This window comes from Idiotropiscis lumnitzeri, chromosome 12 (assembly GCF_059441095.1).
Source record: "Idiotropiscis lumnitzeri isolate Australia: NSW breed Sydney's pygmy pipehorse chromosome 12, RoL_Ilum_1.0, whole genome shotgun sequence".
In the NCBI taxonomy this organism is placed as follows: domain Eukaryota; kingdom Metazoa; phylum Chordata; class Actinopteri; order Syngnathiformes; family Syngnathidae; genus Idiotropiscis; species Idiotropiscis lumnitzeri.
In genome coordinates, this window is record NC_142402.1 from 5919234 (window position 1) to 5938140 (window position 18907).

The 18907-nt window shown below is 39.6% G+C and overlaps 1 protein-coding gene across 2 annotated transcripts; it reads right to left on the reverse strand.

The window, feature by feature from the left end:
* Positions 1-203: 203 nt before the first annotated feature.
* On the reverse strand, positions 204-15545 carry LOC148325615 (polypyrimidine tract-binding protein 2-like). 2 transcript variants are annotated; one of them, XM_088311168.1, is made up of 18 exons: positions 15438-15545; positions 14729-14750; positions 14504-14555; positions 13427-13503; positions 13340-13384; positions 13175-13246; positions 13019-13090; positions 12781-12939; positions 12185-12295; positions 10764-10929; positions 10071-10148; positions 9731-9843; positions 7106-7139; positions 4190-4282; positions 2517-2633; positions 2310-2409; positions 1186-1263; positions 204-489 (listed from the first exon to the last, which is right to left on the reverse strand). In XM_088311168.1, the coding sequence occupies exons 1-18, from the start codon at positions 15443-15445 to the stop codon at positions 360-362; spliced, it is 1527 nt and encodes a 508-aa protein (XP_088167294.1). In that variant the 5' UTR covers positions 15446-15545; the 3' UTR covers positions 204-359. The 2 variants fall into 2 exon arrangements, with proteins under 2 accessions (XP_088167294.1, XP_088167292.1); XM_088311166.1 differs by having other exon boundaries at positions 13340-13503.
* Positions 15546-18907: the final 3362 nt, after the last annotated feature.

Genomic DNA, 18907 nt, shown 5'->3' on the forward strand with positions numbered 1-18907 from the left:
CTTTGTCTAAAGAAATAGTCGGCGGTGAGGAGGTTGTTCAAGTTGCATCATGATCAACGTGATCATAATCACGCAGTTACAGATGAGATTCAAAGCCTAGAAAGAGAAAGACAGTCTGCAGGTCTGGCTCAAACTGTTGTAACGTGATGCTGGATCACACCTTAGGAAGGAGCAGGGCACCAGCAAGGTAAGCACCACATCACTAGCATCGACTTTTAATCATATTACACTTCTGGTCTTGTACTGCACAAGAAAATGAAGAAACTTTGAATTTGATGCTCCGGGTGTGGTCTGGACAATAATGTACAATGACAGCGACCTTCTTGTTCAGTACAGCACTTTGAAGTCGCCTGTCAGTTTTAGATGGTGGATTTCGAGAAGGAAACTTTGAGATGGCTATTCCCGCCCATGTCATAATTATGAAAATCCATCAGCGTCTGGATGGCCTCTTCTACTGACGACATCTGGATCAAAGCCATTTTACGGTCCCTGGAGGAGAAGGGCAAAAATGCAGATGTAAACTGTAGTTTTAAGTTGTAGTATCACCAATCAGCACTAGAAAGCAGCCTGCTCCACACCACACTGAAATGGCCTCGCTAGGCCCCAGATGTTCGCAACGAGGTGGTTCTAATGCAATATCGTAAGGAACGCCGACGCACACGCCCATTTCGTGGTTTTAGATGACCTGCTTGACAGCTGGTCATCACCAAAGTCATAAAAATGGAATGTATGTACTGTATACAGTGCAGCATATAATAAATAAAATACATTTGACAACGCTGAACCATGTTCACAATTTCATATGTACAAATGGCAGCATTTTTGCTGATTAATAAAAAGAAAATGCGTGTGCAGGGCGCACGCGCTGCTTGCCTGCCGTGTCTCATTCACTTGAATGATTGGTGTCCAGCAGCAGAGTAGAGGCTCGCCACTCCCCTGGCCCAACCGATCCTAATCCCACTGTGTGTTGTTGTCTAAATATATTAAGATTGTGTATTTCTGCATATTTTACCCATATTTAAAATGCAATCTTTTGTCACACATCTTGTTAGAAACTGCCGGCCCTTTAACACTGATGAAAAATGATGGCCCTCTCCAGCATTTAAGTTACCGAACCTTGCGCTAACAATGAATGGTAGAAACGGGAAGGAAATTTGAGTGATTGGAAATTCAGCTGCTTCTTACTGGAAGAACTTGAAGGCCTTGACCGCCCCCCCGCTATTGGAGAACAAGAGACGCAGGTCGTCCTCGCCGATGCCTTCCCTAGACAAAGAAAGTGTTTTAGACAAGACAACGCTGTCGCACACAAACAGCAACTCAAACAACCCACCACATGCCACAACATTAGGTACACCTGCACTCTATAATGACATTCTTTCCAAAATCTATGAATACATGTTCCTGAATGACCTTAGTGTAGCCCACGGCCTCCTTTAATTGTTAAGAAAAGTTTTTCCCAACTATTAGATGGTGGACAACAATAAAGGTAAGGTGCAGCACAATGCAGGTAACATGGCAAGGGGTAAATATAATCCGAGGTATTTGAAACAAAACATTTCATACATTGAGGATGAAAAGAGAATAAGGTGAGATGCCTTTTTTTTCCCGTTTCACAGCGCTACTAACAAACCTTTAAACTCAACTGCAGCCTTATTTATTCTCTGCAAATTCTGATCCAAGTAGTCCTCAATTGATGAACAATCGCAAAAATGAAAAAAAGAGGGGGGGGCGCCGGTGATAGTCACGGAGGAGAGGGGCGCCTATCAGTGAAGTGATTAGATCAAACCATACCTGTGAACAAACCGCCGTTAAATACATAAAATGGCCACTCAAAAATGATTCTGCGGCCATCGCTTTGGTGTCCCCGCTAGCGTGGCACCCTTATGCGCCGCATACATACTATTTGCACCGATGCATTACGGTACCGTAGTTCCCTTTTCTGCCACAACTGTCACAGATGACCTGGATTACCACCACGACGCATGTGCGTTGCAGACTGGCATAGTGCCAGCAGGAGAAGCGGAAGATGTGATGTTTCCAAGAAAAAAACACTGTGCCAAACAGTTAAATACTGTATATAAATAAACGACGCGTCAACTATTAAAATTAATTGTCGACAATCATCGATGTTGTCATGATTAGTCCATTAATCTTTGCAACCCTAAACTGGGAACTCACATGTCACCATCAACATGAACTATCAATTGTGTGAATATTTTGTACTGCTCTTGTATTGGGTCTCATTCAGTTGTGCAGGTGAACCAAATGTAGGTAAATACAGAAAGAACGCTGGATTTTATGAGCTCTACCGGATGTTGGAGAGATGAAGGGTTGCAGAGGGAGGAAAAATGTTCTGAAAGTTTTTGGATCCTGGTTTCTTGAAGCGATGTAGTGGAGAGGCAGAAAAATCTGTGACAAAAAAGTTTATTTCAATCTATCATCTCAGGTTCTGGGATTAGTGAACATTGTTTGAATTACATTGTCACCCTGTGTGGTCCACAACACTGTGCTCTCACCTTTTGTGAGGAGCTGGTCATCCAACCCTTCCCTGGGCAGAGCCACCGTTTGATGTTTGGACAGTGTCACTCTCATCACTTTACCAAACACCTTCTGACCATTCAGGTGGCTCATGGCTACAAATAAAGCGAGACCAACAAAGACATGTGAGTGAGTGAATATATATATATATATATATATATATATATATATATATATATATATATAGTGAGGCGTATGTGATTACTTCATTTATAAACAAATGGGTGCTGTAAAACCATCTTAAGTTGCAGCTTGAACTTTTGTGGAATTTACGCATTCATGTGTTAGTTGTTTTCTTTTTCATCCCATCACAAAAAGGCAAACGTTACAAACTGTAACGCAAACTAAGCTATTGCTGTTACATTTGGCAATATCCTTGTACCTGAAATGAAACCATTGCTTAAGTTGTGGACTTTGAAAATAAAGAACTACGTTTATTGTTTACCAACTCAAAACAGAGCCCAGGTTTCTTAATATGTCTGAAATGCTTATGTCCAAATATTCCAAGGATAAATAATTGCAGCATACTTTAACCATTTTTTTCCTCTCACTGAAATGAGTTTGGCAGTCATGTCTCATGCAAATGACCCCTGTCCACGCCACTCGTTTATGACGAGCATGGATTTCAATGCTGTGAATAGCTTCCAAATTCCACGTCAAATGGTGCAGCGTTGAACAATCGAGTATGAGCTGGTTAATAGAAGCTAACACTGATAATGCCGTTGCCTGTGCTATACATACACTGCAGCTTTGAATTACCGGTATGGATTGGCTTGGACAAGATAGTGCTTCCGTAAAAGGCGGGTCTTTGTAGGCAAACTAATAACTTGAATTATGGAAATGAATTATTGAACTCTTGGCTGTATGTCAGCCCGGTATAGTATAGTATAGATATAGTATAAAATATTTACAATATCAGTAATAAGATCTGTTGGTTTTCACAATAGACTATTGATTTTGACCTTTGAGGTTTGCACAAATAATGTATTTTTTAATCAATTTAGCTTTGCTTGTAGGCAAGAAAATGTAGTTTACTGCGATAAGGCGGTTTAAATTAAAGGAATAAAAACTGTTGATTATATCAAAACAATTGTTCATTTGTTATGTTTTCACATTTTCATTGTTTAATAAAACCCCTGCTCCAGGTCTCTGGGATTAACCTGCTAAATAATAATAATTCGCAAAACTAGAAAGTGGTTCCTCAAATAAAGTCGTCGTTTGGCAAAAGGGCTTTCCAAAAGAATAGGAAAAAAAAATGGCGCCTTGCCATTTGTTAGTCTTTAAAAAGGCTGACTGAATGGTCACAAGTTTGAAAACACGTGTGATGAAAATCGGACCTGTCGAAGCATTTGCAAAGGAAGGCTCCCATTGTTGTTTTGAACATGGTACCCTATTTGTGGCCACTGATGACCAGGACACCGAGGTTGAGTTTCAATCTTTTCTACGAGTACCATCATTTTTGTCGAGGCCTGTTTCACGAGTTTGCTTTTAAAATGAATTGTATTGAACCATAATTCCAAAGCAATTTCTGATTTCCATTGCATAAATACTCTAACATTTTATTTGTACTTTTTTTTAAGATTTAAGTTTTTTCAGGGAACACTGTGTTTTTCTTTCATTAACAGCTAATGCCTGGAACACAAAAACTCACCCAGCTGAGCCTGGTTTCCATCTGATAACTGGATCAGAGCACTGTCCTTTTTATTGTAGAGTATCTTCACTCGCTGCACGTCGCCATACACGCCTAAACATATGGAGACACAAAGAGAGAGAGAGAGAGAGGTGGACCAAGACAGGGAGAGAGAGATAGTGACAGATAGAGAGAGCACAAGGTGTAGGAGAGCATGAGGACAGAAAAGACAGAGCAGGAGAGAAGGAGCCGACGTAGATAAAAAAAAGAAGTGTGAAGGATGGAAGGAATTCAGTTAGTGCTAGAGAGACAAAGGATCGGAAAGGGCAGACTCTTCCCATTTGACTGCCACTTGAATACAACACTTGTGACAATAGTTTTGGATTAGGACTGTCAACTGTGACTTATTTAGCACATGTGTGTAAAATAACAGAGGCACTTTGAAAATATAATATGATGAATGCTGAAAAAGGAAAATGCCCTTTTAAAAGCACATATGCGCACTGACATAAAGCAGAAAAAGCTGCATCGGAACTTTGCAGGGTGAATGCAGGATGCGCTTGGTTGACAGTCATCAAGATTGTAAGAACATTCAGTTTGGAACAAGATCCAACTGCACACTGTTTGAATGGAGATAGGAAATTGAAAATTGTGAAAGCATTTCTTTCATACAATCAGTTCAAAAGATTTAACAATAAAAGTCTAACTGAACGTTGTGGCCTACGTGATCAATTATTATTTTCTTGTGATGAGAACAAAGACAAAATTCTGATGTGTCAATTCGGCAGAAGAATTTAAGACTGAAGCAACAAGCTTGCTTGCCAAAATGTGAGAAGTATAATATAATATAAATGTTTTCATAATGCCTTTATTAGTCCCACAATGGGGAAATTCGAGATTCGAACCCAGGCCTCCTGGGGAGACTGGGTCCGGAACGCGGCGCCTTAGACCACTCGGCCACCCTGGCAGCCAGTTTTGTAGCTAGGTGCGGAAATAATTTGTACAGTGGACACCTAGATACTCAGGTTTGGCACATGCAGATTCACCAAATAACAGACTTTTGTTTTCAAATATTGTAAAATATCTTTTAAAATTTTGGGGGGGAAGCAGCCAACCCCACTTTTTATTGGAGGTTCATACGAATTTTTTAAAGATTTTTTTCTACAATACATTTTAGTGGGTCGTCAATTATATGCAGGTTTTCACTATTTGCTGGTAGTCCTGGTTCCGATCACTGAGATCACTCTAATTCAGTGTATGTATAATATAGTATTAGTAATTTATTGGACGTAGCACCCGCCACCAACACAAGGGTAGATTTAATTTACTTTCTTCATTTTTCAAGACTATTTTGAGAGTGTTTTAATATAATTTTATTAACCCCCCCTCATTTTATCCTCTCTATTTCTTTCCAAGCAAACAGCAGCACCCGTCATGCTTCCCTTCAGGGATTTCTTAATGTTAAAAAAAAAAAAAATGGAGTTTTTCAAAGTGCCTGCTGATGTGAGGGCTCAGTTGGTTTTCTTGCCTTTGATCGCCTCAGTGTGTCAAGTGGCTTGAAACTGATGGTGTTGTAAATTGCGACTACATTAACAAGATGGATTTGAAATGTAATATTTGGTTGTGTTTGCTTAATAGAACATCTCCACTCTAATCCTCAGCATACAGCAGCACTGTCTCTCGAAATTACACACAATACTTCACTTCTATTCCATCGCTACTGACAGTCAGAGGCTGTTCTGGAAAAAAATGAATGTTGCCTCAAGCATCCGCAGGTCAAGTATGCATACCAAAAAAGTCACCTTGTGACCCCTGGATGACACTGGACAGGTAAGGTTCCGGTGGTACCAGAGGTTTGTTTCCTCTTTTCTTTTTTAGCGCTGCTTCTGTTGGTTAATCGGGATTAACTGAAACAGTTACAGTTCACACTTTTCGTTTTACAGGTAGCTTGTCTATTGGCGCTGTATTTATTTGTTGGAATTAAAATCATAGCGGCGGTGAAGGCTGGATTTGCACTGCAAGTGTAAGTGCCCCAAACCAATTAACGCCAATACGGCTGTTTTTACATTCACAGAACGCATGGAAGAAAAACCTGCATGAGTACAAGCCTGAATTGCGCATAATTAATTTCAGAAACATCAACACCTGACATTGATAGCACAGAATTAGTACATAATGTTACAACAAATGTTATGCATTATCTATGGATTAGTTGGCCCATGTTTATCAAATCCCTCTCATTGATTTAAATGAGTTAAATCTCTACCTTGCTCCACTGACTTCTTTCAGCAATAAGTTAGCTTATTTATTGATCGAGACACCTCTAGAGTAGGCAATATTTAATTTTAGGGGCAGAGATGGAAAAGATGCAGGAAATCAGGTCTCGAAAATCAGAGTTTGGACAAACCATACCAGTAGAGCCACAGCATTATTTTTATCCCCAGGGGATAAAGAGTAAATCAGCTTGTGATTGAAATGCAAAAAAATAATACTTCAGAAAACACTGGCAAATCACTAATATGCGTTTTGCATTAAAAAAAAACTAAAATTAAAATTAAAAAAAAAACTGTGGTTGGCTTGCAAAAAAGAAAAATGCAATTGCATGAATCCGCAGATGCTAAACCGCTGTATGGGTCCACTGTGTAAACACTCTCCTGAGTAGTTATTTGACACCAGGATCTGTGTGCAAAACTGCTCCAGAATAGTTGCTCAACACATTTGTGATTCAGATGTCTTTGTTCTCATTTAGGTTATAGAAAAGGTCAGCAGACCAACTTTAGATTGGCTCTTAATCTTCTAAAGTCAAGTGCGCAGTGAATATTAGGAAAAAAAGGTGTAACACTATTGAAAGATTACGAGAATCACTGAAGAAAAAGTAGAGCAAACTGGATAAACAGAGAGAGATAAACAGACTGAAAAGTAGAGATTTGAACATACCGAAGAGGATAAAGAGACTTTGAGGCGTGACCATCTTTACAGAGAGAGACCGCAGAGTAGAGGACAGGAAGAGGAGGAGCAGAGGAGGAAGAAGAGGAGAGACGAAGGTAGAGATCAGACCACCCGGCATTGGACGAGGGGGGAGATGATGGTTTCCATGATGATGACGGTTGAAGCAAAGATTGTTTGGGGAGAGGTCAACAATGGCACAAGTTGGGTGAGACCAGATAACAAAAAGAAGGGAATAATCAATGAAAAATAAAAATGGGGTTAACATCCAATATTAAAGAAAGCAGGAGGGACAAATAAACATAAAATGTGGTTGAAGGGGAGGAGCAGAGGAAAGAAAGGAGGCAGGGAAAGGAGAAAGGAGAGGAGGACAAAAACCAAAGCAGAGGTCAGTAAACAGCATCAGTGGAACATCAACGGAGTGAATGAGTGCTGGCTTGATTGGCAACAGACACACACAAGCACACAAACAAAATCGCCAGGCACAGCACACATACATACTGTTGAATGAATTACTCAGCGTAGGAAAAGAACATGGAAATGAACAAGAGGAAAAAAATACTGTTCATGAATGAGAGATGGTTGGAATGAAATCAAACCAAAAGGGGGCAGTAATACACAAGTAGAAGTCAGTATGGGGATATTGACTGGCAGGTGACAATCATGACAGGTAAAGATATAATAACACAATTTAGAAAGGACAAGATAGGTACTTTCTGGATTCAAATATAAACGTAAACAAAAAAATAACCGGTAAATACCGAATACTTGCCAAGAAGTTCTTATATTTTTATCAAAACAAGGCTCTGGCTTCCACCTCAGATCTATCTGTGAATGACAGCCTCACTCACAGTCAAATTTTCAACCATCCATGGTCATGGTGTTGGGTTCGGATTTTCCAGTACTACCAATTACAAAGCTATGAACGACTAACACTGTAATTTACAATAAAAGGGAATACATGAGGGAGGCAAATTGTAGAAAAGAAATCAAAAATTCATTATTGGTGACAGACAACAATTAAATGTCTTTTGTGGGACGAGACCGTGAAGAACACCAGTTTGGAATTTCCCCGTCATGTCACTCTCAAGAAGCCGACAACAGAGCTTGATGACAAATAACAATATAGCATATAGCATGTCGGCGCTATCATTTTGCAAAAAAGATTAAAGGGAATGAATAAGATTTGTCATTTAAGGTCGCTATTGCGTTATGAAAGACAAAGTCAACCCCAAAAAATGACTTCCAATAATATGTTCTCAGTGCCTTTCACTAATCGAAACATGGCATTCTGATATTGCGTTTGTGGAATATGAATTAAGCAGTAATATCCAACCATTATAGCCATCTCAGGGGTCAGCCATTTGGGCACTTCTGTCATCTCAAAATGACATCCCTGTTCCGAAGGGCTCAGGAAATGACCAATCACGGCTCCCCTGTTTTTTCATAATCTAAGCCACGATAGTCTTATCTGAGCTCTGAGCAACTGTGATGTCATTTTCAGTCGACAGAAAGTGGCAAAATGGCTGACAACTAAAATATATATATATATAAAAAAAAACAAAAAAACAGGCGGATTTTACTGCTTAACTCATATTCCACAAACACAATATAAATCAGAATGCAGTGTTTGGCTGCATTGAACATATTCTTAAGAATTCTTTGGGGTAGACTTCCCCTTTACTTGTTAATGAAGTTAAATTAACCCATGATCATAGATGCTTATGGGGGTATTCGATAGCAGGAACATAATCCAACTGAAACCGAAATGCAAAAGCATCATATAAACTCAACACTTACAGGTGTTTCAAGGATAGTAAATCCTCTAAAATCAAAGGCCCATGGTTGTATCATTGGTAATTCAAAGTTACACCAGCCACAAATAGGTGTGGAGAAGGAAGTGAAAATAAATAGTACATTCCTATACTGGTTGGCACTCACAAGAGTTTAGAGGTTGACCATATAACTTATTTACCGTTTGTTAAACGGTTCGATCCATTACGTGTGACCGCAATGTGATTCACCTCCCTATTATTGCTTTGGTATTAAACTTTTACATTTTACTGTTAACAGTGGTTATAAATACTTGTTCACTTTTATGACTGCTGTTCACGTTAAATTGTAACAACAATTTTACGATAAGGACCATTGGACTCTGGAGCACATTGCGTTCCACCTTAGAGGTTCCGCTATTCAAGAAACCCGTGCTTCCGTGTGCCAATTTGTCACTTGGCGGCGATGAACACCGCAGTAGCATGAAGACATTGACAAATGGGGAAAGAAATGTGAAATCCACCACTCCACTATTAAAGTGTTGTTGATAAGGAAATGCACAAAGATGGATTGAAATAGTAGAAAGAAATAGACTCGGACAGAAAGAGATCTTTGTAACTGAAATAATGTAAAAAATTTTTAGGGCTCATAGAAAATTGACAGTTAACAGAAAACTAGCCATGCTTGTGTTCAGAAATAGTATGATATTTATGTCTTGTATCTAATGTTAATTTGTGTTAGATTTATATTAAGTTTGAGAAGGCACATTGAAGACATACTTAACCTTGTGCCATACTCACACTAACAAAGATCCAGTCAGTCGTATTAACACGCCAAATGTACCTCTTCATTCAGGTTAGATGCCAACAGAACTCCAGAAACGCCGGACCTTGACAGAGCAACACGTCCTGCAGCAGCTGCCGCAGCTGCAGCAGCACTCAGGGGGCTAATGGCTCCTGTTAGCAAACAGAGAATATAAAGGTCTTCGTGAGCATATCATAAAACACCATGTCACATGCTCAAATAACACTTATTTTAAAGCAAACATTCACCAACAACAATATTACTACTGGACATCTTTTGCATCAGTAAGGAAATAAATAGTGTACAGTTTTACAGGCTCTGATCGAAGAAACATCATAATCATTAAGTATACTTGCAACAAAATTGACAATGGACCTACCTGCACCCTGCGAGAGGGAGAGAGAGGATGAGTAACCTGCCCCACTTGAGTATGTTGCTAGCGCTCCAGATGGGGTACCTCCAAGAAAGCACAGATTGAGAATTGTAACAAAAAGAGTGGTACACTGAGCAATCCCCATTACAGCTTTGTCAAGCAGTATAGTGTAATGCCAAAAAAACACATCAAGGGCCGATGTTCTGCTTAAAAAAATACTCAGTTTTTTTCCGGAGAGAATGTGAATTCCAAAGTGCAGTAGAACTAAGGCTGAACTATTTGGGAAATCAAATTGTATTATACAGGCCAGGGTGTCCGTAAAGTCTGGGTAAATGGTTAAAGAACAACAACAACAACAAAAACAATTACATTATCAATTCTATTGATAAATAATATTTCAACATGAGTTCCATCATCATTCAATCATTCCGATTACACTTTTGAAATTGCATTCTATTACAATGCAATTCAATTTTATTCTAATTTGATTCATTGTTGAGGACTAAAAACAAAAATGTCAAAATCTGCACATTAGGAAATAACAACACAACTCATCTGGGACGCCCCAGCAAGATTTTGGTTGTGATGTCTTACCTAAAATGCAGTGTTGATGCACATGGTGTACGGAGATTTACCTTGCATGTAAATGTAAATGGTGGTGGGGTAAAGCAGATACACAAATGTAATTGTTGCAATTACCCAATAAAGAATGATCCTTGTTTGAATCTCCATCTCCAGTAGGTAGATCTGGTCGAGTGTAATCTCGACTTTTATCGTTGTTGTATTTGACATTCAGATTGACCAGTTTACTGAAATCAATTCTCAAAGTACAGCATGAATTATAGATGTTCTGTCCATCAAGAGACTGTGGAAGGAGGAGAAAAAGAGAGCACATTGTTAATCTTCGCAGACAACCATTATAAACGGATGAAACATATTTGGACTGCCCATTGTGAATGAAGAAATAAAGGACTGAACCCCATTTTCTTTCTATTTTGCTGAAAAGCATTGTGGCATATTTTGCTGTATAATAGACACTTGGTTCACAAACACCCCTGCTCATGAGCTAATTGGTGTATGAACAACATTTTCAGAAAAATACTGCTTTATTTCTTTATGAATACGTCTTTATTTTATTTATTTTTAGGTTCAGTTTCTCAACAGTCACAGTTAACACGCAGAATATTGCTTTCTCTAAAAAAGGTTCTTCTACTGTGCTTAATAGTCGAATGAACTCCATCTTGATAAATCACGTGATGAAAAATGACTGCTGTGATTAATGTTGTGGCGCGGAAGATTGTAATAGAGCACGTCACATGTAAACAGTTGACCAGAGATCTTCAGTTGGAACAACCCAGCTAGTTGTTTCACTTGTATTTACGTATTGTGAAACTTTGTTGTGACAACTTAATTTTGGTTCGTTAGAATTAGGGCCGAATGATTTATCGTATTTCGACTGAAATCGTGACTCCAGACAACGGGATCACGTGATCGGCATAGCTTTGGTTTTCTGCAGCGTTCCTGACTTACCAGGACTTTGTTGTATTGGCCGTCTCACACAACACAGGCTTTATAAAACGCCTTTTTAAACATTAAGTGCTTAGTAGGGTTGGGCAGAAAATTGTTTCCAATATAAGTATTTCATATCAGTCATGTTTGGTAATTTACCTTGTTTGACTTTTTTTAAATAAAAAACTATTATTTTTGTGTACATTGCAATGTCGTGCAATGTGCAAAGTTACTCCTCCAGCAGTGCACGATAAATGCTTATTCACTAACGACACTACCCTAAAGCAGTATCGTTGATAATTACACGAACCATCATTCAATGATCATTCAACATAAGTATAGCCACCAGAAACAACTTTGTGTAGTCTCCATAATGTGGTTGACATTTGAAACTTGTATAACAATGAGAAGAGACAGTGCATCGGGATGTGTATTTTAGGTACAACAATTAATCACTCTACATTCAGAAGCTATGCCCTGTTTTGGCCAAAGGCCAAAGGATTCAAATTTCCATAAAGCAATGCGTGAATGACGGGCAAACTAGATAAATACACACAATTTGCCAATCTGCTGTGCAACTGGTTACAAGTTATATCATATAAAAGACCCACCAGTTTAGCCTGCTGGGCGTTGACAGGATCACTGAACTGCAGAAGTGCTTGAAATTGGTTGTTCCTGGTGAAGGTTATAATCTTCATAACAGTCCCAAATTTACTGAATATCTGAAAAATATTGTTAAAACAACATAAGCAATTTAGTATTTTTTAACAGTGTAGTTAAAATCTACAAACATCAATCAATCAACAAATTGTCACCAAAAGAACAACAATAGAAAGTCTATGGATGAATTGAGATAATAGAACCAAAAGTATCAGGAAAAAGTTTCCATATTTTACCATGAGCAACTTGGGTGGAATTTACATTTTTTTAAAAGAAAAAAAGACACATACAGTGTGTAATATAACTATTACTTCATATGTGTGTGGATAACAATATTGTACAGCAGACTCCTCAAAAACACCCCCCGTCGCATCCTCATAGTTCGCCACCTTCGGATTTGCCTAATCGCTGTTTTTTTTTTTCCCCGCGAAAATTTTGCCACAACATTTGGGAACATTTTTCGGGGAGAAAATGCACACTGAATATTTAGCTGATTTTTTTAAGATTAATTTTGAGTCACATTGTTCCTCCTGCCAAAAAGTAATACCTGTTGCAGAACATCAAGAGTCACGGGATAAAACATGTTGTCTATTATAATACGCAGGACAGGACTGGGAGGTGGAGCAAGGTCCAGAACACCGTGGCCAGATGATGGAGAACTCCCATCTTGAACTGCTGAGACCGCCTGCAGAACTGCTTGAGCTCTCTGGGAGAACATAAGAACCCAACATCAGATTAAGATTGGTTATTTTGAGATGAGGGTTTTTTGTCAGCAATGTGGATACCTGGTTTAGCGCAGAGTCTGTTTTCAGTTCCTTATGATTAGAGTACTGGATAAAGACAGGACTATTTCGGACCTAAAGAAAAGAATGCACAGATTATAAAATGCATTGAGTATTCCTGAAGTAACTGTAAAACATTACATTTAATGCATTTCAGACCTGTGGTGTAACAGCTGAGTAGTAGTTCACCATAGTAATGGCAGCTTCTGTTGTACTGAGCTCCAGAAATGCCTTGGAGGAACAATGTTGTTACAGAATCAGTGAATCACAAATCAATTCATTTCACTTGACAATAACAGTATGAAACCATGTTACAATATATACCTGATTTTTCCCCTTCAGCATCAATATATTGGTCACTTTTCCAAAGGGAAGTCCCAGTGCAATGACTTCTGTCTCTGAGACTTCATTGGGAAGTTTTCTAATGTGAAGAACTCTGGATGGAGGTGACTCATCCAGACGCTGTTTTTTAGTGTCACTGCCGTTTGCTGAACACACAGATAATTATGCAAGCAATTTAACAAAAAGCAGTAAATAAACTTAATTTCAGTTTCAACAAGCCTGCTACAAATTCCAATCAGGACAGCAACAGCAACAGCTCTGATTAAAGTACTAAATGATATAACTGACGCAGGGAGGATGTCAGAGCTAGTCTTATTGTTTCGCAGCGTATTTGATACAATATATCATAACATATTGTTAAACAGGTTGGAAACGGTTGGGATTAAATAGAACAGACCTAACATGGTTCAGTTCCTACTTAGAGGAAATTAGTTACTTTGGAACCATTGGAAGTTTTGACTTATATCAGTCACAACCGTCAGTCCTTAGACCATTTCTGTTGAGCCTGCCTACATATGTATTTGAGTCAAATGCTTCAGAATGTCAATGATGGGTATCAGAGTCATGCAGATGATGCACAGCTATGTCTATCATTGTCCCAAATTGACTGCAGTTTGATCAATGTATTGCGCCACTGTATAGAGCACATTAACAATTGGATGAAGCAAAATTTGACAACAGAGAGGGGTAATGTGTTCTGCAATGAAGAGGATCACTGTTACAAAATACCTGGAGTCGTATATCATTGATTACGGTCCTCTCAATAGTTTAAAATCTTGTTTTCCTGTTTTAGATGTTAAAGAAAAACTTTTATTAATTAAAAATGCTTTTATTCTTTTTTTGTAAATATGTTTAAAAGTTGTCAAAGTACATACTAGTATTTTTTCTAACCTACTTTTATTTGCTCTGCTTTGCAAATGAATGTCAAGTGTTGTGTATGTAAATGCTTGTCAGTGTTGTGTCTGCTTGTGTGAAGCACATACGTTTCGTTTCACACACGTTGATGTACGAAACGTGCTATATAAATAAAACTGCCAGCAGAGTAATACGCCAAATTGTTGAATTTTATTTAAAAACAATCCTGAATAGTTTACTAAACAATATGCTAGCTTTAAATTGAAGAAGAAAATAAAAAGGTTTTCTTACCCGTCATTGCGTTAGGCCTGCTACCGTACATATTGAGCTCATCTGAGCCTCTCTGGTACAGAAAACAACAGAAAATCAAATTAAGCTACCTGCCAGGCTTTCATCAACATAACTGGTGATCAATTTGTATCTGTATAGCAGTAACCAAATCGCTCAGGCACATCATTATTGCTCAGTAGAATTTGTAACAATCAAAAGACTCAGACAGTAAATAAGGATGCTTGCCTTCACACCAACCGCAACATCACTGCAAAAGAAAAGAATGCATTCATAAGGAAAAGACAGGAGACAAATAAATGACTCACAACACATATATGAACATTAAACAACATAATAAATACATATATCTATATAAGTGCATGCGTGTATGGGAATTACAAATCATGTGGACCTGAACGCACTTCGGTTTCTTGACTTCACCTGTCATGTATCACGTTTGATTTTATACGAGTTCATTTATTAATTTCAGGCTAGCGACATGGTTCCATTGGCCATTAATAACAGTGTTGATAGATTGGAAAGATCCGATATCAACTGAGTAAAGCTATTCCATAAAGTTACGCCCTATGTGACACCTAAGTGTGAGCCTGTGACTAACGTGACTACAGGTGAAATGATTTGCGACCTTCTAATAAAACGCAACAAAAGTATTACAGCACTAGAGTTTGGTAAATTATACTTCCCTGTAATATCGCTCTGGAAATCGAAATACAAATACAAGCAATACCTCACGAAACTAGCTCAGTTAATCGTTGGACCTTAGGTTTAGCTAAGTGTCACCAGGTCTAACAGTACAACATCAAGGTTTCCAGCTCAGCTAACAGGAAGCAAATTGTAAATCAAGAAGGTAATACAGCTTCACTTCAGATGTGTCTCATGCATTACTGAAACGCGAGCGTTCCGAGGTATGCGTGTACAATTGAGGACATTTTACCCGTCCATTGCAGCTCTTTGTCTCTTCTGCGTAAACGTACGTCAACGCCCGAACAAGTGGAAGCAAAATGGGCGTCTTCTAATCAACAAGACAGAGAGCTCAGTACCGCCACCTTCTGCTTTGGAGGATGGGACCCATATTTATCATCGGCACGACGCTTCACAAATTTCTATATTTTATTAATTGATCTAAGTTTATGCGTATGAAACCAAACTCGATTGTTTTTTTTATTTGTATGTATAAATCAATATTTGCGCTGTATATCTAACTGTAAGTACCACAAAACTGTAAAAACACAATTATTTCCAACTCTAGGTTTACATATGAAGCTGCGTACAAAGCTGTGATTTGCAACATTTCAACTTTTTAAAAAAATATTTCTTCAATGTAATTTGATACTCTTTATATGGACTACCCTTTGCTGGGACAAAACAGTTAAGATTAAGTTTTTACTGACATTTTGCTCTTTGTGTCTACCGAGGGTGCGTGTGTGCAACTCTGAGACATAAGACACAGGAAGGACATTTGTGGGCATTGCTCAGTCCAACACTGCCAGCAAAACACAAATAGGCTGAATACATTGCCGACTCGGCATCCACTGCAGCCTGATCATCCTGATCATCATCCCCCTCTCACTTCTCAAGATTTCTCATTTTCCCCCAAATAGGCCGGGTGTTTTGAGTTTTTCCTTGTTCTTAGCGGGTTAGCGGTTAAGATCAGGGAATGGCTTTAATATTTGTCAACTGTGGTCATGTGAAGCCCTTTGAGACTTTCTTGTGATTAAGGGCTATAGAAAAAAAAAGACTTTTCACTTGACGTGTTCTTTCGCTCACATGACGTAAGTAAAGTAAAGTGATCTGAGGCAGTGTATCATTAAATTGGCAATGAGATCAGAACATTTACTTCTGTGGGGCTGATTGCATGTTGTTTTTCTCATTAGTTTCGCTGTAGATATTATAGCCTCTCTGTATTCCCTATCGGTTTCAAGAGATTGACAAAATGAATGTCAGTGTGATTAAATGCTTTCAAGAAATTAGCAATTTTAGTCCATCTTTTTCATTTGTTATTGTAGTGTATTTTTATATCCACTATTATGAACATTTTAGTTATTCTCTTTAAATAACTATGAGGGAATTGGAGACAAAAGAAGTGACCAGCTTTTGTATTGAAATTCCAATGTAAACGAGATACTGCCCAGGAGGACAAAAGGCTTGACCAGTATTTAGGTGTGGAGCAATCGAGCAATCAACAAACAAGATGGCGGCGCGCATAGACGCAGCGGCTAACAGCTCTCCCTCCCAGTGCTCCTTATTACTTTTTATTAGTGTTTGCTTGCTCTTATTGGCACCAACTGAGCCACAACATCGATATACCCGCCAGGACATCGTGTTTTACATCTTTTTCTGAGTACAATGACAATAAAAGGGATTTCTAATTAAAAAAAAAAAAAAAAAAAAATTGTAGAAGTCAGGATGGCACCAGAAGGCCACTTCAAAGAGCAACTACGTCTGCTCTCACCGTAGGGCGCTTTGGGGGCAAAATCGAAGACTAGTACAATGAGAATGCATATGCAACAAGGTAAAATTAGATATTCATGTCCTGTGTGGCCATTCCCTATAAGAAGGAAAGGCCGGATAGAGGGGACACCTTTTCCTTTTTCATTTTGGGGAGACTTCTTTGGGCATCAACATGTGACGAGAATAAAATCTCTTTCCAACCAAAATGGCTGTGTCAGAGAAGTTTTTTCCATCACCAATTCTGCCATGCTGGGCGACCTGTCCGGAGGGAAGCTGAGCCAGACCCACGCTTCAACAACAAAATATACTGTTGGAGTTGGGTCACCGTGGAAATGAGAAGTAGTTCGTAAATCAACCTTTAAAAGCCAAACTTACTCCAATGCGTGTTAGTTTTTTTGTGCTCAAGAAGAAAAGGGTCAAATAAAGACTCAACAACTGATTAGAGTTCCGATATTTAGTTTCTTCAATTTCTGGAGTTCAGGAAATAGTACAAAGACAGCTATCTGGACGGCTTTTTCTTAATCTCACGAGAAACTGCACTCGGGCGAGCACAGACGAAAAATGTGCGCCATCTTTCAGCCCAGCTTCAGTTTTTATAGGAGTTTTTTTTATGTCAAGGGTAAAGTAGGTTGAATCGGTCGTCCTCGCTCCCTCCCACGGCACGGGTCCTCGTCCAAGGGAAGGTCTTCCCCGGGTTAGTCATCGTCTGGATAGTTGATGATGGTCGATTCCCGTCTGGTCCCGTAGACTGGCACGCCAAGGCTGGCCTTCTCTGGCGGGCCGTCCCTCCGTCTCTCTCTCCGCTGGCATTCTTCTGTAATCTTGTCGGTGTGCATGTGTGCGTGTGTATGTGCATGTGTAGGTGCAAGTGTATGTATATGTCTGTGTGTGTGTATGCGTATGTGCATGTGCTCCGATCTCCAATTGTTATGTCTTTCGGAATGTGTTTTTCTTTTGATAGCGTCTGTGTGAGTCCTCCAGTGCCCAATTTGGTATTTGCATCTCTACAGCCGATGTGGAGAATGTGCTTCGTCGTATTTGTCCATGAAGTGCTGTGAATGTGAGGGCAGCTCATGGAAATGCTATGTGCACAAATCTATTCTCACTTCTGAGAATTTCAATAAAGTTCACACATTTAAACTAAGTATTATAAATGTAGTATATGAGAATAATATAATAAATCAGTAAACATCAGGCCTACAATCCCAGTCATTCTTGTGACCAGTGCTTCTAGTTTCATTTGATAAATGCTTCTTGTTTCATCAATGTTTAAAATATTCAGTAAATATGAACCTGCTAACTTTAATAATCGACATTCTGTCCCGTATGTGTTTAAAATAATGCCAGTAATCGTAATAGAATCCTTCAATACCACAGTTATTAATGGTTGTGTGGTGGTTCGGGTTTGGGGGGCCTGGCGAGTTATGTGTTTCAGGACTCCGGCGGTTTCCATCAGCCATCCAGGCACGCCTCCGGCTTTCGTAAGCGTCGGCTCCTGCGCACCTGCAGCCCATCAGCGGCAATCACCGCCATCTTAAAACCCAGCGTCGCCAGGAGCCAGACGCCGGATTATCCCGTGACCAACCGTGGTATTTGGCTCACGTCGTCGCTCTCCTCGCTCACGCTCGATTGCTCTGACGCTCGATTGCTCTGACGCTCGATTGCTCTGACGCTCGATTGCTCTGACGCTCGATTGCTCTGACGCTCGATTGCTCTGACGCTCGATTGCTCTGACGCTCGATCGCGCTTAACCCCTGTGTTTCCGTGTTCTCCCTCCAGCCGCCCAGCTCCCGTCCGAGTCCGTGCCTTCGCTCCCCACCGTTGAGCTTCTGATCGCCGCATGCATCCTTGCCGCTCCGATCCTGCCTGCCTGCCGCTTCCCGCTCCCGCCACCACGCCTACGTCTCCCCCGCGACGCCGATCACCTCGCCTGCGCTCCTTCCGCTACAGCGC